At 28.0% G+C, this 23,311-nt stretch overlaps 1 protein-coding gene across 1 annotated transcript in view; it reads left to right on the top strand.

Annotated features, from left to right (window-relative positions):
• The window catches only part of LOC100166753 (dynein heavy chain 3, axonemal-like), a 34,601-nt gene that overhangs the window by 8,202 nt on the left and 3,088 nt on the right, over positions 1 to 23,311 (top strand). The window contains exons 11-44 of the mRNA XM_029485125.1: positions 11 to 159; positions 1,930 to 2,123; positions 2,210 to 2,338; positions 2,411 to 2,612; positions 2,681 to 2,911; positions 4,358 to 4,508; positions 4,589 to 4,749; positions 4,857 to 5,132; positions 5,198 to 5,533; positions 5,655 to 5,893; positions 5,958 to 6,141; positions 6,233 to 6,418; positions 6,476 to 7,117; positions 7,188 to 7,427; positions 7,851 to 8,011; positions 8,092 to 8,232; positions 8,538 to 8,823; positions 8,897 to 9,282; positions 9,338 to 9,806; positions 10,359 to 10,719; positions 10,792 to 10,940; positions 13,235 to 13,471; positions 13,540 to 13,731; positions 13,821 to 13,982; positions 14,062 to 14,198; positions 15,581 to 15,755; positions 15,826 to 16,032; positions 16,107 to 16,314; positions 16,375 to 16,625; positions 16,702 to 16,859; positions 18,682 to 18,841; positions 18,901 to 19,089; positions 20,492 to 20,700; positions 20,768 to 20,984. Of these exons, the coding sequence (XP_029340985.1) occupies positions 11 to 159; positions 1,930 to 2,123; positions 2,210 to 2,338; positions 2,411 to 2,612; positions 2,681 to 2,911; positions 4,358 to 4,508; positions 4,589 to 4,749; positions 4,857 to 5,132; positions 5,198 to 5,533; positions 5,655 to 5,893; positions 5,958 to 6,141; positions 6,233 to 6,418; positions 6,476 to 7,117; positions 7,188 to 7,427; positions 7,851 to 8,011; positions 8,092 to 8,232; positions 8,538 to 8,823; positions 8,897 to 9,282; positions 9,338 to 9,806; positions 10,359 to 10,719; positions 10,792 to 10,940; positions 13,235 to 13,471; positions 13,540 to 13,731; positions 13,821 to 13,982; positions 14,062 to 14,198; positions 15,581 to 15,755; positions 15,826 to 16,032; positions 16,107 to 16,314; positions 16,375 to 16,625; positions 16,702 to 16,859; positions 18,682 to 18,841; positions 18,901 to 19,089; positions 20,492 to 20,700; positions 20,768 to 20,984 (7,775 nt within the window). The remainder of the gene's footprint in view (positions 1 to 10; positions 160 to 1,929; positions 2,124 to 2,209; positions 2,339 to 2,410; positions 2,613 to 2,680; positions 2,912 to 4,357; positions 4,509 to 4,588; positions 4,750 to 4,856; positions 5,133 to 5,197; positions 5,534 to 5,654; positions 5,894 to 5,957; positions 6,142 to 6,232; positions 6,419 to 6,475; positions 7,118 to 7,187; positions 7,428 to 7,850; positions 8,012 to 8,091; positions 8,233 to 8,537; positions 8,824 to 8,896; positions 9,283 to 9,337; positions 9,807 to 10,358; positions 10,720 to 10,791; positions 10,941 to 13,234; positions 13,472 to 13,539; positions 13,732 to 13,820; positions 13,983 to 14,061; positions 14,199 to 15,580; positions 15,756 to 15,825; positions 16,033 to 16,106; positions 16,315 to 16,374; positions 16,626 to 16,701; positions 16,860 to 18,681; positions 18,842 to 18,900; positions 19,090 to 20,491; positions 20,701 to 20,767; positions 20,985 to 23,311) is intronic.

A 23,311-nucleotide genomic window follows, 5' to 3' on the forward strand; every position in this document is an offset into this window, starting at 1 on the left:
GGTGCATTAAAATTACACCTCAGTGGAGCTTCTGAAGGTCCAGCTGGAACTGGAAAAACCGAAACCACAAAAGATTTAGCCAAAGCAATAGCCAAACAATGTATAGTATTTAATTGTTCTGAAGGACTTGATTTTAAAGCTACAGGCAAATTTTTCATGGTTTGTATTATAAGGCATTATAAAACATTATATTACTATAATATTACTAGCTGCCCGACATTCCGCCGGAAGAAATTATTTTTTTATAATTTAATTTAAAAACATACCTATGACTATTTTTTGGCTATACAAGTAATATAATATAATTACTTATTGTAGTTATTGTTATTGCTAATTTCTGTAAATTATATATCCTACATTTTGAATTCAACCACTGGAGTGGTAAATTGTATTCTTTTTATTATAGAATAGAGATAAGGTAGAAAAAAATGTAATAATAAATTATTTGTTCCATGAATAATATATATTTCAAATGAAAAAATGTAAGTGCAAACAAATAAATAAATAATTAATAATAATAATAATTATAATAATAAATAAACAAACAAATCGGTTTCTTTCGTCTCCAAAATCAAGTTAGATTCTTATATAGGTATATATAGATTGATTTTTAAATGTGTGATCACTGCTTTTACATGTATCGATAGAACGTCATACCAGTATGTGTAAATTTCGTAACCAACAAATAAAACGAATAACATAGATAATTTAACGATCATATAAACCATTTTACTCTGTTATTTTTAATATTAAAGTGAATTAGTTTATTTAAAAATTCAAGGTAGGTTTATCAGGGGTCAATAAATGCTGTTTATTGATATTTTAATTTTGAAGCAAGTTATAAACATTTTAAAATTGTAAATTTGTGAAGTACAAATGAATAAATATATATTTGACTTAGATTAAAATATTATTATTATTATTATTTTATATTATTCCTTACGCCTTTGCACCACCAATTATTCTCGTAATAGACCAATGTCCAGCATGATGCGTACCTACTGCTAATGTTTGGAGTTCATATTTTTCTTGTAAATATACATATTTTGCTTTGTATTTTGGTCACGGCCCATTTTGTTATAAAATATTATAAAATTATTATTAGGCACGTGATTAGGAAAGTGAATTTAGGTGGTACTTGAGTAGGGGGGTTAAAATTAATATATTCCCAGACCATTTTGAATTTTTGCCACATGATACAATTTTCAAAATACTTATTTGCCCCTTTTTGAGCTATTTACAGACATGAGGGATTTTTTTTTAGTTTTTTAAATTTTATCCATAAAATTATTTGCTCGGGGAAAAAACTTAAACATTTAATACAAAGCTCCTCATAAGTTTTCTACCATTCTTTTTTCATTTAAATTTATGTAATAATATATTTTTTATTTAATTTATTTATATTTTAACATTTATTTGCTTTAGGCCGCCGTATTTAATATATATTTGTGAAAGGTTTGTAGACTTGTAGAGTTTAGTCCGTTTTACAAAGAGTCAATTAGCCTAACTAGACAACTAGATGAAAACAATTAACGTGTGCCGGAATCATTACCTAGATGAAAAATAATCTGTATAATAATTGAGATAAATTGACAATTCTAAAACCAAGTATTGAGGTACTTCATACTAGTTTCCATATTTCCATGATACCGATATGCAGAGTGGATGAATGAAAAAATATAATTTAAATTTCTTCGTTAGACCCCATCTTATTCAGGGTACTATGATGTACCTATTTAAAAATGTATTTGCCTTGCAGTGATCGAATAATATTTCCTTAAAAACGGTTTCCATTTTATTCAGGTTTCAAATACGGTATATTAAATTGCACAGGTTTTACTGAATTTATATTAGTATTGCACTTATTATTTGAATTAATTGTAAGTTTTTTGAAATTGTTCACATCACTACTCCTAATCTTCATACTAGGGATTAGCACAATCTGGAGCATGGGCTTGTTTCGACGAATTCAATAGAATTGAACTTGAAGTATTGTCGGTAATTGCTCAGCAAGTGTATATTATACAAATGGCGGTAAAAGCTAAAAAGGACAAATTCATTTTTGAGGGCACAGAGTTAACATTAAATCCTACTTGTGCAGTTTTTATAACTATGATCCCAGGGTATGATTAGTTTTTTTAAGAAATGCTAACAATTTATATCGTAGAGAAATCGTATTATTAAAATTATTAAAATTGTACAATTACAGATATGCGGGACGGCAAGAACTGCCTGATAATTTAAAAGTATTATTCCGTACAGTCGCTATGATGGTACCAGATTATGCCATGATTGGAGAAATATCATTATATTCTATGGGTTTTAGTGATGCTAGAAGGTATTTAAATATATCATTAACGTTTACGTATAACAATAATTTGGATAACTCTATCAAATAACTATATTACAGTTTGGCTGAAAAAATTGTAGACACATATAAATTATGTTCAGAACAATTGTCATTTCAATCACATTACGATTATGGGATGAGGGCAGTAAAATCTGTATTAACATCTATAGAAAATTTAAGATTTAAATACCCTGATAACAATGAAGAGGAAATTGTGTTAAGAGCTATATACGACGTCAATATGCCAAAATTTTCATCGGAGGTTTTACACTATGAACTTACTAATTAACAAATTTAAAAATGATTTAACTTAATAATATTTCTTATTAGGATACACCACTTTTTATCGGTATATATGGAGATATATTTCCCGGTGTCAAACTATTAATGCCAGAAAGAGAAGAACTCATAAATAAAATAAACATAAACTTAGGCAAAAGGAATTTACAATGTACTCCGTGGTTCATCGATAAAATAATACAAGTATATGAGATGGTGCTGGTTAGACACGGGCTTATGATTGTTGGTGAACCATTTTCTGGAAAAACTTGTGCCTATCAGGTATAGTATTATAACATTTGTGTTAATATTTATCGTAAATATTCAAATTATATTTGTGTTTGACGTTTGTAATTTGTAAATCGTAAGTGCATTCAGGTTATAGTTGAGATGGTCCAGATGGCCGTCTAGTGTCTACAATAGAATCTTGAAATTTAAAATAAGATATACTTAACACAATGTGTATACTAATGTATTTTTGACATGTGCAGCATTGAAAAGTTATTTACGATGTACAATTTAAAATTAAAAAGTAGGTAACGTCTGCGGTACATCATGCTGTAATGGATGTTTTAAATTTGAATTCAATGATATACAATTATTGTACCTACCTGGCTACCTATACGAAAAACTATTCTGTGCGAAAACAATATTTCAGCCTTTATTCTATAAAATTCCTATGTATATTTTATATTATAAAATATGCTTCGTAATTAATATTAGGCATTAGTATTATTTTCCCCGAAAACTTTGAACATTTCATTTGGAATATAATTTATGTATATCTATATAAGATAATAGATATTTTTCAATATAATCAACTTGATGAAATAATAAATTAATTTAAGTAAAATTATCTAGATAATAGATAATTTCAGGAAAAAATTATCTAAATAATGCTTAAATAATTCATGTAAAAAAAAATCTTTTATAAATTTACATTGATATTTTATTTATTTTATGTTACATAGACAGATTGGTATTATGACAGGTACATTTGGTTATATATTATTTAAAAAAAAACCATTTAAATATAAGTATACACAGTTAACAATTAAGAAAGTTATTTGATATAAATATAATATTATACCACATTATAATTAATATAAGTCAATTAATGGGGTCATTAATATATTATAAGTATTGTTTATTCTTTAGTTGACTTTAATAAAAATCGAAATTTTTCATGGCTATAAATAGCGTGACTTTCCGGTGAACTTTTTCTATTTGAGAGAGGTAGAAAAACTTGTTGGGAAATTACTATTAAAATTTCTAATGTTAGCTATGAAAAGAAAACTTTTATGAATTTCTAATTCAAAAATAATTTAGAAAATTTAGAAAAAAAATTACTATGGTTATAACTTATAAATGGTTCAAAAAAAGTCAAAATAGTTTAAAAATCGTACCATATTTTAGTGATGAGCAAAAAAGGTTATTAACCACGCCTCCCTCCCCCATCATTGGGTAATTCTTGGCTATGCCACTAAACCGTTCTATTGTCGATATTGTTTATAAAGTGGGTAACAACAGCTAATATATAATGTATTATATGTGGTTTTAAAATTAAATATTTTTATTATTTTTTGTCCGCGTACTATTTATCGGTTATACTCAATCGATTATTTTATTATATTATGACTGTTTTGTATTTTTGTATTTACAATTTTGTATTTTTACAAAACTTAGCATGAATAATTAATAATTAATAAATTATTTTTATTCCTAAAGATCTTGGCAGAATCGTTGAGTGATTTACAACTCGATCGCAAAGCAATAATGAAAGAATTTAAAACTACGTGTAAAATTATCAACCCTAAAGCAATTACAATTGGTCAATTGTATGGATCATTTGATACAGTCTCGCATGAATGGCATGATGGTAAATACTCTTAAGCTATGAATTCCGTCATTAAAAAAAAAATAATATTAATACCATTTAAATATTTTTTTTTATATTAGGAGTTTTAGCAATTGTGTTTCGAGAATTTGCCAATAGTGTATCAATGGATCGCAAATGGATTGTATTTGATGGCCCTGTTGATGCAGTATGGGTAGAAAATATGAATACAGTGTTGGACGATAACAAAAAACTTTGCTTAATGTCTGGAGAAATTATACAGGTTAATATAATTTATAAACTACCTACTTTGTTTCTATTGTATATTTTATAATTTGTGATCAAGGCATCATCTATTTACATTATATTTTTTAAAAAATGTTCGTACAGATGAGTAATAAAATGAACATGGTGTTTGAACCTGCGAATTTAGAACAAGCTTCGCCTGCAACCGTATCTCGCTGTGGAATGATTTATGTAGAACCAAAACAGCTTGGTTGGAGATCATTTTGGCTTTCGTATAAACAAAATCTGTGTCCTAAAATTTTGGCAGACCAAAAAATTATGATGGATGACCTAATCGAGTGGTTGGTACCCGCCATATTTGTTTTTATACAAAAACATTGTAGTTTATTCTTAGCTACTTCTGAAAATCATATGTTTAACGTAAGTAGTGTATTTTTAATTAATTAAGTAATTTAAATTTAAAAAATGTATGATGCATTTTACAGTCGTTTACAAGGTTAATGGATTGTTTGATTAAAGAAGAAACTGGAATTGGATTCACAACCATATGGGTGGGATGTACAACAATCTTTAGTTTGATCTGGAGTCTTGGTTCCTTAATAAAGAGCGATAGCCGAAATAAATTTGATACATTTTTTCGGAAACTTCTTCTTGGAAATAATGATCAATATCCTAAGCCAAATACTTTTAAGTTGACAAAAATCCACCTTTTTCCAGATATGGGTACAGTTTATGACTATGTTTATGATAAGAAAAATAATGGTTCTTGGGTCCTATGGTCTGAAAAAATAGATTTTAAAAGGATTTCACCAGATGCCAGAGTAATTATATTATTTAATAGATATAATTTATATATATATTTTATAATCTTTTCTATTTTAATTAGAAGTTGAATTAAAAACAATAGTTGTATAAGTAACATTGACTTTTTTCGTTTTATAGATAAATGATTTAATCATTCAAACTGATGAAACAGCTAAGCAGCATTACTTTCTTCAAATATTATTAAAAAATGAAATTCCTTTACTGTTTGTCGGACCTACTGGAACAGGGAAATCAGTTATTGTGCTGGACTACTTAATTAATTTGCCAAAAGAAAAATTTTTAACCAACGTATTAAACTTCTCAGCGTGGACTGCAGCTAACACTGTACAAGATATAATAATTTCTAAATTGGACAAGTATATAAGCTTTTGTAACTTTTATAAGAAAAATATAATAATTTATAAAATATTAATTGTATAGGCGAAGAAGAGGAGTTTTTGGACCGTCTGTTGGTAAAAAATGTATGTTGCTTGTAGATGATTTAAGCATGCCATTACCTGAAAAATATGGTGCTCAACCACCAATAGAATTATTAAGACAATGGATTGATCATGGTCATTGGTATGATCTTCAAGCTATGTCAAGAATAGATATGCTCGATATGGTTAGGTTTATTTTAATTTATTATTAGATGTTATAACCTTTTTTAATATAACAAATATTTATTATTTAATAATGATTTCTTCAATCTTCAGTTATTTATTGGTGTACTTCAACCTCCTGGTGGCGGTTCAAATCAAGTTACTACTCGTTTCACTAGACATATGAATGCTATTGGTATTGATTCATTCAGCCAAGAAACTATGTCTAAAATATTCTCTCAAATTATGAAATGGCATTTTAACAAAGGCTTTTCTGAGCCTATCGCTTTGCAAGGAAATGTATGAACTCATAATTTTGTAAAACAAAAATATATATTTTAACTAAAATTAATTTAGAGTGTAGTAGAAGCAATACTGTTTGTGTACAAAGAAGCCGTCTCAACATTTTTACCGACTCCAGCTAAATCTCACTATACTTTCAACTTACGAGATTTTACCAGAGTTATAAAAGGAATATTATTGTTACCAGCATCGCGGTGTAAAACCCTTGAAAAAATGTTCCGACTGTGGGTTCATGAGACATGGCGTGTGTTTGGTGATAGATTAGTCCACGATGATGACCGTAATAAACTATTTGAAATAATGAAAACAGCATCTTATAGTTGTTTGAGACAACCTATGGACGTTTATCTAAGTGATTTAATGCCAGTCGAGGAGAGCTTTTTAAATACTGATCATTTACGAAACCTATTTTATGGAAACTACATGGATCCGGATATTAATAAGAAAATTTATGATGAAGTTCATAGTGAAAAACAACTAATTCAACGAATGGATTATTATTTGAATGAATACAATACTATGTCTAAAAATCCATTATCAATGGTTATGTTTAAGTTTGCTATTGAACATGTGTCCCGTGTAAGTAGAGTCTTACAACAAGACAACGGTCATTTGTTATTAGTTGGAATAGGTGGTAGTGGAAGACAATCAGCTACAAAGTTGGCCACATTTATTGCCGGTTATAAAATATATCAAGTATTATTATATTATATTATATAAAAATATCCATTTAAATGAAATAATGGAATGTAAACATTTTTATCAGATTGAAATAGGAAGGAATTATGGTAAAAATGAATGGAATGAAGATATGAAAAAAATATTAAGATATGCTGGATGCGATGGAAATCCAATTACATTTTTTTTATCAGACAATCAAATTTCAGATGACAGTTTTGTAGAAGATATAAATATGTTACTTAATACTGGAGACATACCAAATCTTTATCAATCTGATGATAGAGTTGATATTTTAGATAAAGTATCCAATATTGCTCAAACCCTTGTAAGTTATTGTTGATTATTTCTTCAAAAATATAATGGGCCCCACTGAACAGGTTTCACCCAAGAACATATAAGTTGTGTATCAATAACATATATTTTTTTAAATAATGAGACGAGTATGATACATTTTTGCATCATTAAAAATTATTTTCAACATATATAATATATAATTTTATTGAGTAAGATATATTAATATTTCGTTTGAAAATTTAATTATCTTTCTATTCTTTGGTATCTTTTCTTTAAACCAATTGCAAATACCCGGGAAAGTTAGTTCGACTATTTTCATTATCTACTCATAACTATCCAAAGTTCTTATCTATTTACAAAGGCCTAACTTGAAATTAGAATTTTATTATTAACTAATAACTTGTACCTAATTTATAACTCGTTAATTTAAAATAAATTCGATTTTTTATTACAGGGTTTAAACGTTGAAACAACACCACTTGCTTTATACAATTTCTTTATAGAAAGAGTCAAAGAGAACCTTCATCTGATTTTAGCTATGTCACCAATTGGTGATGTGTTTAGAAACCACTTGAGAATGTTTCCTTCACTCATAAACTGTTGTACAATCGACTGGTATAGTATAATTTAATGTACATTGGCAGTGGAATGAAATTCAGTTAATACAAGCATATTATTATGATTGTTTATTATAGGTTTACAGTTTGGCCTGAAGACGCTCTTGAGAAAGTTGCAGAATATTATTTAAAAGATATGTCCATTCACAGTGATATTGCATCATCTTGTGTAATAATTTGTAAAGAATTTCATACCACAGCTAGAGATGCTTCTTCCAGGTAAATTGTCTCATTTAAACGTTTCATTAATAGGTGTATAAAACATACAACATAACCCAGTAGTTTTTAAAAATAACATGTAATTACATATACTTACAGTTATTGTAAATAGTTAATAAAATTTGATTATTTTTAAGTTATGTTTATTTGATTTATCACCTTGTAACTTAATATATGTTATTTACGGTCAAAAATATAATGACTATCTAGTCATAATTCACAACATTAAATGTTGGAAATAATAATTTAGTTATTTTGATATTTTAATTTCTTAATAACAATTGTCTTATAATATTACATTTTAGATTTTATTCAGCGTTAAAAAGGCATAACTATGTTACACCAACTTCTTATTTAGAGTTAATAAAAACATTCAAAAATTTGCATAAAAAGAAGGTAGATCAAATTACAACTTTGCGAAACAGATATGAAACTGGTTTAAAAAAATTAGACTTTGCTGCGGGCCAAGTATCCGTTATGCAAGATCAACTAACAGCTTTAAGACCAAAACTTGTAGAAACTTCGTTGGCTACTGAAGCTCTTATGGTTAAAATTGAACAAGATACAGTAAAAGTCGAAGCCAAAAAAGAAGTACTTCATAAAATAAAATAATTTTTTTTATACCTAATATTCTATAATTATTATTTATAACATATTGTCTTAGATAGTGGGCGCTGATGAAGCCCTTGCTAATGATGCTGCAGCAGCATCACAGGCTATCAAAGACGATTGTGAAAGTGATTTAGCTGAAGCCATACCAGCCCTCGAAGCAGCAGTTTCAGCTCTAAACACTCTTAAGCCCGCCGATATTACCGTAGTTAAATCCATGAAAAATCCACCATATGGTGTTAAGTTAGTACTAGAAGCAGTTTGTGTTATGAAAGGCATTAAATCTGAACGTAAACCAGATCCAAGTGGCTCTGGGCGGATGATTGAAGATTTTTGGGGACCATCACAGAAACTAATTTCAGATACTAAATTTTTAGAAAGTTTAAAAACATATGACAAAGATAATATAGATCCTGCAGTTATGAAACATATAAGAGAAAAGTAATATTTATACATTTTTCTTGTGTACAAAAATAATCACACGATTCATTTTCAGATATATTAATGATCCAGACTTCAATCCTATTAGTATCAAATCAGTTTCTAATGCGTGTGAAGGCCTTTGTAAATGGATAAGAGCGTTGGATGTTTATGATAAGGTAATAAAAATTGTTGGACCTAAAAAAGAAAAACTTCAGCAAGCGGAAACGGACTATGCTGTACAAATGGAAAAACTTAATGAAAAAAGAGCTGAGCTTTCCGGGGTTTTAAGCAAGCTTCAAACATTGAGAGATGAACTTGCGGAAAAAACGAAGGAGAAAAAAGAATTGGAAGATAATATTGACTTGTGCTCTCAAAAGCTAACCAGAGCTGAACAATTAATTAGTGGTCTTAGCGGAGAAAAATATAAATGGAGCCAAACAGCTCTAGAATTGCAATCAACATTAGATAATGCAATTGGCGATGTATTATTATCTGCAGGCGTTGTTGCCTACCTTGGGGCATTTACTGTTGACTTTAGGAATGTTAGTGTAATTGTAAATTTGTAATTCAAATATATTAGACACTACATCATGGATGTGTGTGAAGTCAGTCCTCCTCTCAACTTTGTCCAAAATGCACCAAACAAGTTGTAAATTGAAGTGCTTTTTTTGTGATAAATTGTAAGTTATTTGAGTTGATTGTCTAGTATGTCTGGTAGTCTGGTCGTGTAGTTTGGGGGTTCATGTGAAATTAGCCACCCGTCTATTTCATTTTGGCCATAACTTCAAATTGTTAAGCTTACAAATTCCAAAAAGTAACCTCTACAACTTAAAATTTGTCCATTGTAATGTTAATAAAGCGGTGAGGGGTTCGTGTCGAGTTTTCCCCTCCCTTAACTTTTAAGTTTATTTCGGACTCAACTTAGCTTTGAGGAACTTACAAATTCCAAAAATCAACTAGCTATAGCTTATAAATTAAACTCTACAACTTACAATCTACCTAGTGTAATTTGAATAAAGTTGGATGGGGTAATCCGCACAAGTTCAGATTTTATTCTTTAAATATTCATATAGAAAAACAAAATTATTGTTCAGGTACTTATTGATGAATGGAACCAAAAGTGTTTGGAAATGAGTATTCCATGTTCAAAACAGTTTTCATTAATACATACGTTAGGAGAACCATTATTAATTCGGGAATGGAATATATTTGGACTTCCAGCTGATAATTTTTCTGTTGAAAATGGGATCATCGTATTTAGTGGTACGAGATGGCCTCTAATGATTGACCCCCAAGGTCAAGCGAATAAATGGATAAAAACTATGGAAAATTCAAACAACATTTCTGTAGTTAAACTGTCAAATTCAAATTATATGACTTCCATACGATTAGCAATTGAACATGGCTTACCGGTTCTTTTAGAAAATATACTAGAAGACATTGATGCTACACTTGGTATGTTAATATTATATCATATAATATTTGAAGAATTAAAAAAAAATTAAGAAATTGTGTAACTTTTTACAGATCAAGTACTACTAAGAAATATCTATAAGGAAGGTGGAATTGAATACTTGAGATTTGGCGATGATTTGTTGGAATATAATCACTCGTTTAGACTTTACATCACAACACGACTTCGAAATCCTCATTATTTACCAGATATTTCTGTTAAAGTAGGTGGTTTTTGTAACTAAATAACTCAACAATTAATGTCAGAAACTTAAAAGTCTAAAGTCAACATTTTAATATTTTACTTTAATTTTCATAATGTTGTAACATTAAATGAGTTACAATTATTGTTACTGGCACAGCCCCACAGTTGAATGCCATAAATCCAGATAGATTTTATAATAGATACATACAGTATATGTTTGTTTTTGATGGTTAACTCGGTGTGGGATCCAACTAACCAATAAAGTTTTCTCATTTTTTATTTAATCTTTTTTTTTTTTTTTGGACGGACGTGGTGTTTCCAGTTAAGACGAGAGTTGAGGTGCATATTAAGATATTTAGCTGAATCTTTTTGTGGGACTGGTAGTTGATTTAGTACTTCTTGAATTTTTTTAGTTTTGCGTAACGTATAGTTAACGTGTACCGATTTATCACCATTGATCTTAATTTTCTAACGTCTTGTCCAGGCAAAGATATTGTTAATTTACTTCTGTAAGTTATCAGTTGCAGTGAGCTGACTCTTCTGTGTCGAAAAAATTATCGTATCGTCGGCAAACATAGCTAACGTTGTGTTGTCATCGTTTGGTAGGTATATCAGCCGTTAGAGTGAGTACAGGATAGGCCCTAAACTCTACCTTGCGGTACTCCACCTGATATGTATTTCCATTCGGTTATCGCTTCTTCGTATGTGACTCGAAATTGACGGTCGGTGAAGTATGATTCAAGAAATGCACACCAGGTATGTTGCAGCTGATCACGTAGTTTGATGAGGAATTCTTTGTGCCAGACTTTGTCAAAAGCCTGGGCTACGGCAAGGAATCCTCCAAAGCAGTACTTTTTTTCCTTAAAGAGGTTAACTAATCAAATTAGTAACTTGATGTACTTGATAGATTTTTTAATGTTTGTTGTGTAATCCAAACTGGTGTTCTGGTAAAAGATTTTTTCCTCTATAATTGGTTTTAGACGTTTAAGCAGAAGTTTCTCTAAAAGCTTCGATAAACTTGGAAGGAGTGATATCGGTCGGTATGATTTGACATTGTCAGGTGGTTTCCTGGTTTGAGGAACATGATCACTTGTACCCGTTTCCATTCTCCTAGCACGTATTCCATACGCAAAATATGTGTGTGTGTGTCTTTGGAAGTTCTTTCAGTATTTTTGTACTAATTTCATAATAACGTTGTGATTTTTTTCGGTTTTAAGTTGTTATCTATTCTTTAGAAATTTCGAACGGAGAGAAATGCTTGGTTTTTTACATGTTGCATTAAGCGGTTGGCATTGCAAAATATCAATTTCAGAGCCAATGGTGTTTGGTATAAATACATTTTGAAGATGCCGAATGTATATTTTGGATCTTTCTTTTTCGCTTAGTGCCCACTGCCCAGGTGCCGTCTTTCTTACAGATAAGTGCTATCTGAACACGAGGACTCTTTTTTGTGTCTTGTACCTTTCCATAACGAATAATCCGTATTATCCGTCACAGTGACACAACTCAGGTATGATTTGAACGTTTCATTTCATTGATTTTATCATGAATAGTTTTGCTTATACGGTTCCATTCTGTTTCATCCATTTGATTCCATGTACTTAGCGTGTGTTATAAAACATGCAATACATAGGTAACTTATAACTTAAAACTTATCTAAATATTTTTAAAATGTCATCGTGTATTGTAAAATATAATCATATAGATACGTCAATAATTCAAGTCCTTACAAGTAATATTTTTAAACTAAATAATTAAATGTTATTCTTTGTTTAAATATCTAATTTCATATAAATTTAAATTTCAGACGCTTGTCAAAAATATTTTTGGAATTATACTCAACTTTTTTTTATAATTCTTGGTGACAAATCTTGCATTTAATTAAATGAATGAAACAAATACAATAACTGTATGATTTTTTAACATTTATAAATAGCTCAAAATGAATCAAAACATTTAAAAAACAACTTATTACCATAAAATACTAATGTAAACCTTTGGTTAAAACTTCAAGTATCTACTGTTATAAGTTTATCAATTACAACAATATAATATTATAATAAAATCAATTTTGTTGTGTAAAAAATAAAAATTTCAGTTTTTTTCCGAATTATTAGAATTATTAGTATTGGGCATTTTATCTTTTTATACATTTACATTATGCATTTTTCTAAATTTTTAAATAAATAAAATTTATCTCACTATATACCTACACATTATAATTTGTATTTATTTTAGTTTTCTTAATGTAATAAACTAATCAATATATATATTATTAAAATGTAAATAAATAAACTTACCTATGTTATTTAGGTAACATTACTAAACTTTATGATTACGCAACAAGGACTGCAAGATCAATTGCTAGGGATTGTTGTTGCTAAAGAACGACCTCAGTTGGAGGAAAGAAAAAATGAATTGATACTTGAAAGTGCTAATAATAATAAACTACTTAAAGAAATTGAAGACAAAATATTATACGTTCTCTCTTCATCTGAAGGAAATATTTTGGAGGATGAATCAGCAATAAAAGTTTTGTCTTCATCAAAAGTATTTTAAATTATTTTATTTGTAAGAACTAAGTAGTCTAAATTATGTTAACATAACTAATTTCACAGTCATTATCTGCTGAGATTCAACTGAAACAAGAAATTGCTATCGTAACTGAAAAAGAAATTGATGTAGGTCGTGATGTTTATATTCCTGTATCTAGTCACTCTTCAGTTTTATTTTTCTGTATAACTGATCTAAATAACATCGATCCAATGTACCAATATTCATTATCTTGGTTTATAAACTTATATTATCAGGTAAGTCTCAATTATTATTGTAGGTAGGTACATGTACATCATAACAAATGATAATTGATAATTTATCATTTCTATATTTTGGGTGACAGTCAATTGAACAAAGTGAAAAATCAAACGACATTAATGAAAGAATAAATATTTTGAATGATTATTTCACTTATAATATTTACCGAAACGTTTGTAGATCTTTATTTGAAAAAGATAAACTGATTTTTTCATTTATTTTAACAGTTGGAATTTTTCGGTCTAAGGTAATTTGTTCAATACTATGATTAAATGTATGAGAATACGTCAATATGTATATTTATTCTTAGTAATTTTATGTCACAGGGTTCCCTTGACGATGAATTATTTAAATTATTCCTTACCGAAGGAGTTGGGATAACTAATGAACACCCCAATCCGGCATCTAATTGGCTAAGTGATAAATCATGGGCCGAAATTGTTCGAGCATCTCAATTTCCAAGGTAAAAATTGATTAATATATAGTTATTTTATAGCAAAATAATTACTAATTATTAAAAGTTCTTAATTAATGCTAGATCTGGTTAGGCTCGGTAGTTATTGTAATAAAAACCAATAAAATTAATTTGTTTAATGTACTAAAATATCGGCAACTTTGGCGGCCATTAACATTTTGTAGGGAAGTTACGGATGTATAAAATACTAGACTGTAGTACCATAACTAATTATAAATTGAACCAGAAAGAAGTACAGCATTTTTAAACTTTTGCAAGTTGAGTATACCCTCAATGTCTTCAAAATATAAAATAACTACCGAATTGAAAAATATGTTGAATGTGATCATACCAGTTAAACTTATCGTCAACTATAATTCCTAGGTGCTTAATTACTTTTAAATTATGAATGCTATATAAAGATATTTGTCATTCAGTGAAAATTTAAAAATATGAATTATTAATGTTGAAGTGAGGCAAATTGTAGTATCTGATATACGGAAATGAGTATATTTAAATTTGTTACGATTAAATTCCAACATAATATTATAATTTTATTATTGTACAGCCAATATTTAACCTATTTGAGCAAAGTGTCGCAGAATTATAGATTTCAGTTAAATTAGTCACTTGAATTGAAATTACTTTTCATCAGCATAAAACATGAGTTAACCGTTTATTTTTAAATTGAAAAGATTGTTAACATAATTATGAATATAATAGGTCCAAGAACAGTACCTTGTGGTACCTCATACATTAATAAACTATCACTAAAAGTATTGTTAATCCTTACCAACTAACTGTGAACTATTATTAAGATGAGATACGTAAATAAGTCTGGAGCTTTATCTTCCATACCATAAAAATTAAGTCTATCAATTAATTTAAAGAGGAATAACAAGATCAAAAGGTTTTTTATGTCTAAAAATATCCCAATTATCTTCTTGTTAGTATCTAGGTTAGTAGGTTTTATCTCCAACTTTATGTAGCGGAATAATGATTGTTTTCTTCAAAAAATTACGAAAAACACCAATATATTTTAATACGCAGTTATCATTTTTAACACATTATTAGATAAATTATGTTCATAAAAAGTTGTTGAATCATTTTGATTATGTATATAATTTATAATTTCTATTTTTCTTAGTAGAATAAAGAGATAAATATATAGCATCATGAATAAAAAAACTCTTATTTTATTGTTTGTAATCAGTTTTATTAAATCCATTTCCGATTATTTTATTCTTTAGTTTATACTTTTCAGTATTTAACAAGTAAAACAATGAATAGGTAAGTATATTATTATAAGTAGGTAGGTATATAAAATCATAATAATATTTGTGTAGGTACTAAAGTTAAAATAATCTGATTTCATTGAGTTTTAATTTTAGATTGAATCAATTTTACAAATCAATTATTAATTCAATTGATGAGTGGAGCGTATGGTATGATTCAAATAGCCCACATGAAGCATCTATTCCAGAGCCTTTTGAAAATATCGACGGCTTGGAAAAGCTTGTAATTATAAAGTGCATTCGTTTCGATAAAGTTGTTCCGGCTATACAAGTATATATTTTGTTTTATTTGTTTATGAATTTCTCGACAATTACTGAATTTAAATCTTCAAAATATTTAGCAATATATTGTTAGTTGTATGGGTCAGAAATACGTCGAACCACCATCGTTTGATTTGGCAGACTCATACAAAGACTCAACCTGTTGCAGTCCATTGATTTTTATATTATCAGCGGGAACCGATCCAATGTCGAGATTAATACAATTTTCTGAAGACAAAAAAATTAGTCCGACTGATTTAATAACCGTATCACTTGGTCAAGGACAAGTAATATAAAATATGATAATTATTATTGTTTGTGTTAGTAGTACTATAATAATGGGAGTATAACTTATATATAGGGTCCAATAGCTGCTAATATGATAAAATCAGGTATAGAAACAGGTCAATGGGTTGTGTTACAAAACTGTCATTTGGCTGTTAGCTGGATGAAAGAACTTGATCGCATTTGTGATGAAGATATTATACCCAGTCGTACACATCAGTCGTTCCGTCTCTGGCTTACAAGTTATCCATTTGATGATTTCCCTGTATCTATACTACAGAATGGTAAATTAAACATCAATGGTCGAAATTGTTCATTTGTATAACTTATTAAATTCAAACAAGGTATTAAAATGATAAACGAAGCTCCAGAAGGTCTTGGTGCAAATTTATTGCGCTCATATACAACCAACCCTATTAATGATCCAAATTTCTACCTCAGTTGTAAGAACGACTTAGGTTTGAAAACGTTAATATTTTCGCTATGTTTTTTCCATGGAATCGTTCAAGAACGTCGAAAGTTTGGATCACTTGGTTGGAATATTCCATATGAATTTAACGACTCAGATTTTCAAATAAGCGTAATGCAGTTAAATGTATTAATAAAAATTATATCTTATAATATAATATTATGTATGATAGTCATTAAAAATTAAAACAAATTAAATTTAGATGTTTCTAAACGATTATGATGAAATTCCATACGACGCATTACTTTATTTAATTGGTGAATGTAATTATGGTGGTCGAGTAACTGATGACAATGATAGACGTTTATTGACATCTCTACTGACAATTTTTTTCAACTCAAATGTTACCAACACCGATTCGTAAGTAAAAATAATTGAATACCTATACTTATTTTTATTTTGTTTAAATTTTGGTATTAATTTGCCTTTATACATTTTATTTAATCAATCAATAAAGTGATAATGATATTGGTAAAATTAATTAGCATTATAATACACCTAATAACTAATAATTAATATATAGGACCATATATAGGATATATATTACTTATTAAAATGTACCTATAAATTATAGATACATTTATGCATTTATACCTATATGGGAAAATGTGAAATAAAACTAAAAAGTGATCGTAATTTCACCTACTTACGCAGACATTTTTAGTTATTACTACAATTAATTAAATTTTATTTTATTTTTATTTTGTCCAGTCTAATAATTTCAGACGTTTAAGTAAGGTATTTGAAAATGTTTGTACAACTTCAACTTCTCAACTTTTTCAGTAGAAAAATTCTCAAATCAAAAACTTCGCTGGAGGTTTTTGGAAGTAAATTGGATCTTTTAGTACTTTTGGGAAGTCGAGAGGTTGAAACTAAAAATTCTCAGTATTTTCAAAATAATAGGGAAAAACAAAAATAAATGAAAATTTGTTAAAATTGTTTGGTAACCGTCCTCGTTTGGATTATATTTGTTTATATTTCATTTATTTTCTAAAAATTTCAATAAAAAATTATTCTGTTGGTCAAAAAGCTTAAAAATATAATAAGTATAAGGTTTTATTATAGCTATTTAAAAATATTAACGATAGGTACATAGGCAGAATTATTTTTATAAGCATTTAAATTTCAAATTTTGACAAAACCACAATTGTAGTTTAAAAATTATAAAATATAAATTTGTACAGCTAAGGCTTGACATTTGAAAATTCAATATTTTATGATCTTTCATACTTTTACCAAAAAACTTCTGATCATTTTAATTTTTAGAAAAATTGTATGCAAATACAATGTTTTTGCAAAAATGAATTCTATCTGGTAACACGTATATAAATGTATGTCTTACTTACTAGTTGATGACAGTTGAAACTTGATAAATATTTTTTAAAAAAGTAATAAAAATATGGTCAATGGGGGCTAATGGGCTAAATCCCAAGCTAAGTTAAATTATTTTTTTCATGAATCACATTGCTTCTTGTAATTATACCCAGCAAGTTATCGCGCATTGTATTTATTATAAATAATAATTTATCATTGTAAACTTAAATGAAAAAAATACTAATATTTACCAAAAAATAGAAAAAAAACGCCTCCTATCCTTAACCTAAACTTTCCTCTTTTCTCATTAGTTTTATCTATCACTTTTGTACCTGTTTATTCACAACTCACAAACTTTATTACACAAATAATCTTGGTGGCTACTTTTGGAGAAGTTTTTAATTTAGATAATCTTCAAATCAGCCGCCAAGCATTAGATAGCGATATTATGACAAAACATTTTTACAAAGGTTATAGGTAAACCTAAAGAGAAATGTGGAAAGTTTAAGAAAAGAGTAGAAGAACCGTGTCAATTAAAAGCTTGGGTAATGTTTATATCAATGCATTTTTTGGCAGGTTTTTTCTTAATAAAAATTAATTCTATTTTTGAAATTTGCATTTCGAAATTTTTTAAATAGTATTTTTTCTGGGAACTACCTATAATTTATAGATACTTAGAAGAAGTCTATAAAATATTCATATTTAGGCACACACTATAATATTATTGTTTTGTAATTAGGTTTCTAATCAGACTATGGATTTAATCAACCTTTCTCTTAAACCTTCGTTTATTCACATTTTAATTTATTTTTAAAAATGTATATCTTAATTTTATATGTTTACCATATAATTATTAATTATGGACTAGTTATACATTTTCTGAGAGTGGACTGTATTATGTACCCAAAGACACTACCTTTGATGGGTGTTTCGAATACATTAAATCTTTACCCATAAATCCACGACCAGAAGTATTCGGACTGCACGAAAATGCTGATATAACAAAAAATAATTATGAAACTAATTTGGTAAGTAGATTTTTTTAAGTATTTTATTCATTTTTTATAATTATTACATTTAACACTAGTTATTATATGGTACTATTTTAACTCAATCTCAAATCACTGCGGGAGTTGGTGATAAAGATACAGATGCCAAAATAGCAGAGTTAGCTAGTAATATCGTGAATAATATACCAGATTTATTTGACATAGTTGAAGCGAAAAAGAAATTTCCAATTAAGTATGAACAATCGATGAATACTGTATTACGGCAGGTATTAAATATATTTATTTTTAAAATACTATTATTCCATTATATGATAGTAGATAAATATATCATTAGGTATTAATATTATATTATATGCGATATCGTTATGATATATACTGTACAGCGTAAGTAGGTAACAGTTTTGAATCTTGTAAAGTAGGTACCTACACGTATCTACTTATTTCAGTTCAAGACTTCAAGTATTTAAAAACTATTATAGTATTTAGGTAGAATACTTTTTAATCAAAGTATTTGAAATATTATTTCATACGTACCTATTGGTTTTTAAATTTGAATACTTTATCGTTTTTGTTCGGATAGTCAATATTGTTAATTTTCTACTTCAAAATATAAGCATTGATATGTTGTTATTTTATATATTTTCATATATTATAGGCTATAGCTTCCTGAAATAAACTCGATACACCGTTCCTGATTAGTTTCATTTAAATAAAGCCTATACCATTGATTTCTTAATATTATAAAACCAATGCCCATTTTGTTATATAATAAATATAAATATTGTTTATATCGATTATCGCATACAGGTTTTGTACTTTTGTATAAGTACGTTACTCGTGTGCTAAATTTGGTGCCTATATACCTGCCTAGTTTAGTAGTTTTTATATTTATTTATTTAATTGTTTATTTTAGATAATAAACTCCCTTGCTGGGTCAGGTACAGTTAAATATTTATTTAACAATTCCGACGTCAAAAAGTTATTTGTGAACATTTATTACTTAATACTCAAACTATTTAATGAGCAACATACATGAAATTAATTTAAACCAGATTGTAGTTTATCAGTATCATTAGTAGAATAAATTGGTAATAGAGTTTAAGATCATCTACCATCATTACTGTCTTAGAAGTCGTTTATGAATAATAAAAAAAAAATTAGGATTTTTGTACATTAATTTGTATATATATATATAATTGTATCATTCTAAGGAAGAAACATATAAAAATTAATTAATTAAATTATAATACACGGACACACAGCATTTTATCAATTGCATTATATTTTTCCGAATATTTATATAATTTGTTGTTCATTAGGTATTAAATTGTCTTAGTTATAATTATATGTTGTTTAAAGAGTCACTGTCTTCATTAATCGATTTTAAACTTCAAAGAAAAAATAATAGAAGGTATCGATACTTAAGTGTAGAAAATTATATTTAAAAAGTATTTGTATTTGTTCTTAAATATTTATAGACATCAGTTTATTTTAAATACTTTTTAAGCTTATGAATTTGTATCTCTATTTAAATACAAATGAAATGGATATTTTACAATATTTGTAAGTAGATATTTACGTGATATTTTATGTAATTATTCGTTATAATTAAACATCTGAAACTAGAAAGTACATTAATTACCAATAAAATTATCATATTCTATATAGGAATTGATACGTTTCAACAAATTACTGTCAATTATAAAAATATCATTAGTGGAAGTACAAAAAGCTATTAAAGGTATAGTTGTCATGTCATCTGATTTAGAAGAATTACATACAAGTCTAGTCATTGGACGAGTACCGGCAAATTGGATGAATTATTCGTACCCTTCTTTGAAACCGTTAGGTGGATATGTAGCAGATTTATTGCAGAGGTATATTTTATTTATTATACCCATTTTTAAATACCTAGTTAAGTTGATGACATTCGTGATTTTCTAGACTAAAATTCTTACAAGAATGGCTGGATAATGGCATGCCAGAAGTATTTTGGCTTTCTGGTTTTTATTTTACACAGTCTTTCTTATCGGGTGTACTTCAAAATTTTTCACGCAAAAACAAAATACCTATAAATAAACTTGGATTTGAGTTTGATATAACTATATATGAACCGGAAATTGGATTGATGGACAAGCCTGAATGGAAAATCTATTGTCAGGTAAGAATACAATTTTTTAAATATTAATACTTGTAATTATCAATTTATGTTTGATTAACAATCATATATTATTTTTGCTTCATATTTTTATGATTGTAATTTTGTTTTTCTATCACGAACCATGCATCTACTTAAGTGTGAAGAAAATAAAAAATAATCTTGAGCACCCATTAGGGGAACGTAAGATAAAAATAAGGGGCACTTATAAAATGGAAAAATAATATGAGCTATTATAATTTAACGAACGTTTATCGTATTGAACTTTTACAAGAATAGTTTTATTCAGGATGCCAATATTGTTGATACCTGACATATTAGTTTGGAATTAAATTATTAAATTTGCAGTTATTATTTACCGATATCGAATAATAATAATAGTTATATTATATATGATTTAATATTAATTTTTTTATTGTAGTTACTTATTGAAATGCATTTATTCATTTCCTTGTGACATCATAACATGGGGGCCCAACTGTTTTTACACATGTCTTAACCCCCATATAGCATCGTTTATTAAAATCAATACATTTTACAACTTTGATATGCCCTCATGGACCGGGATCTACTTGCCTCAGCGGCTCTGGTATGTATGCATAGACCACTGAGTCATGAGAGCTAACAATCATTAACAAATGGCACTGGGCCATAAGATGATAGGCGGGACATGCCCCGCATTACCCCTTCACAGAGGTTATTTACAGGTTATGAGGAAGTTATGTGGAATATACAGTCTTCTTGGGCTGACCTAAGTCAGCCACCCTAGACATCGCGTTCAGTAGATCCTCTTCTCAGACCAGCCTTAGTCAGCCGTCCTAGACTTCCAGTACTGAATAAATCATACTTTTACTACCTAATACACTATAATATGTACAATACTATATGATGTCCCTATTATCTATTATTTTTATTTTTTTTATAATAATTTTAATAGTTAATTATCATCGATAAGCTTAAATTATTATATCTGAGGTTGTTAATCAAATATTAAAGTCTCAGTTTAATAAAAAATATTTGTACAATAATAGTTTGTAATTTCATTTTGTATTTTGAAATATGGGCCTCCTCAAATATTTGGAGAAGTATTTAATTATAATAATAATATTACTACCTAGTTTCAGTTTATTTATAATATAACCAGTTATGTTATTTTTCATGCTCTCGTTAACTATAAATAGGACACATTGGAGATTGAGGAATTCAGCGTTTTTGTTAAAGTAGGTATAAACACACATTATCATATACCTAGTATATATGTACTTTGACTACTACTTATATTTTTGTAAAAAAATTTTTATAAAACGTAAAAAATAAATAGCATTCTCCGATGTGAGTGCTTAATTCCTTATAGATCAAATAAGAAGCTCGTGCATCCGGCTAACAAAATAATACCTTTTTAATATATCATGTGCGTACGTAAGTGGCATTCGCTGAAATTTTGGTTTTAGTCTGACTAAGTCTGTAATTTTACATAACTGATGTCATCTCAAGATGCACTCGGTAGGTCTATAATTTAATTTTATCGACATTTTATTTATCTTGCACCATACTATATAATGTGCTGTGTGCACCTAGGTACGTGATGATAGTATGTACCTATATTTTAAAACGGAAAATAGGGTTAGGGAAATTTTAAATTTTTTGGTTACAATTATACGGTTAGCGTATATTGTAGGTATATGTATAGTATGTGTACCTATGTATAAAGGTAGCCGCTGTGCATCGAACTGAAAATGCCCTAATGGCTAATCAAGCCCGGATTAAGGGGGGCCAGAGAGAGCCATGGCCCCTGGGCCTCGAAAGTTAGAATTTATTTAGGGGCCTCTAATTTGTCCATTACTTTTTTTGTTATAGGCTATGTAACACTAAATAAATCACTTAAAAAAAAATCGATTATTATTTAGCAAGGAAAAAAGCTTGTAAATTATAATTTATAAATAAATTGATACATAAATACATTATTCATTATTTATTGCTATGTGTCTATATAGCTAATATGTTTTAAATGAGGCCCTTGTACGAAAAAAAAAATATTAAATAATATACAATGTGTTCCAGGGTGAAATGACCGGCCACGTCATAATATGAAAGTATACCAAAAATGATGAAGAAATACACTTTTATTTTTTTAGCTATGAGCAATTAACTTCTTTGTATCAAAACCATGCGTATCACGCATTTGCTTATGTATCTTCAAAACTTTTCAACATTTTTACGTAATTTTATTTTTATTTTAAAGCTATTTAATTGTCCTATCAACTGACATACGCAATTAAACCAGAAATGTGCTATTTATTTTTATTAAATTAAAAAAAAGAAAAAAGTTT

The sequence above is a fragment of the Acyrthosiphon pisum genome, chromosome X (assembly GCF_005508785.2).
Source record: "Acyrthosiphon pisum isolate AL4f chromosome X, pea_aphid_22Mar2018_4r6ur, whole genome shotgun sequence".
Taxonomy (NCBI): domain Eukaryota; kingdom Metazoa; phylum Arthropoda; class Insecta; order Hemiptera; family Aphididae; genus Acyrthosiphon; species Acyrthosiphon pisum.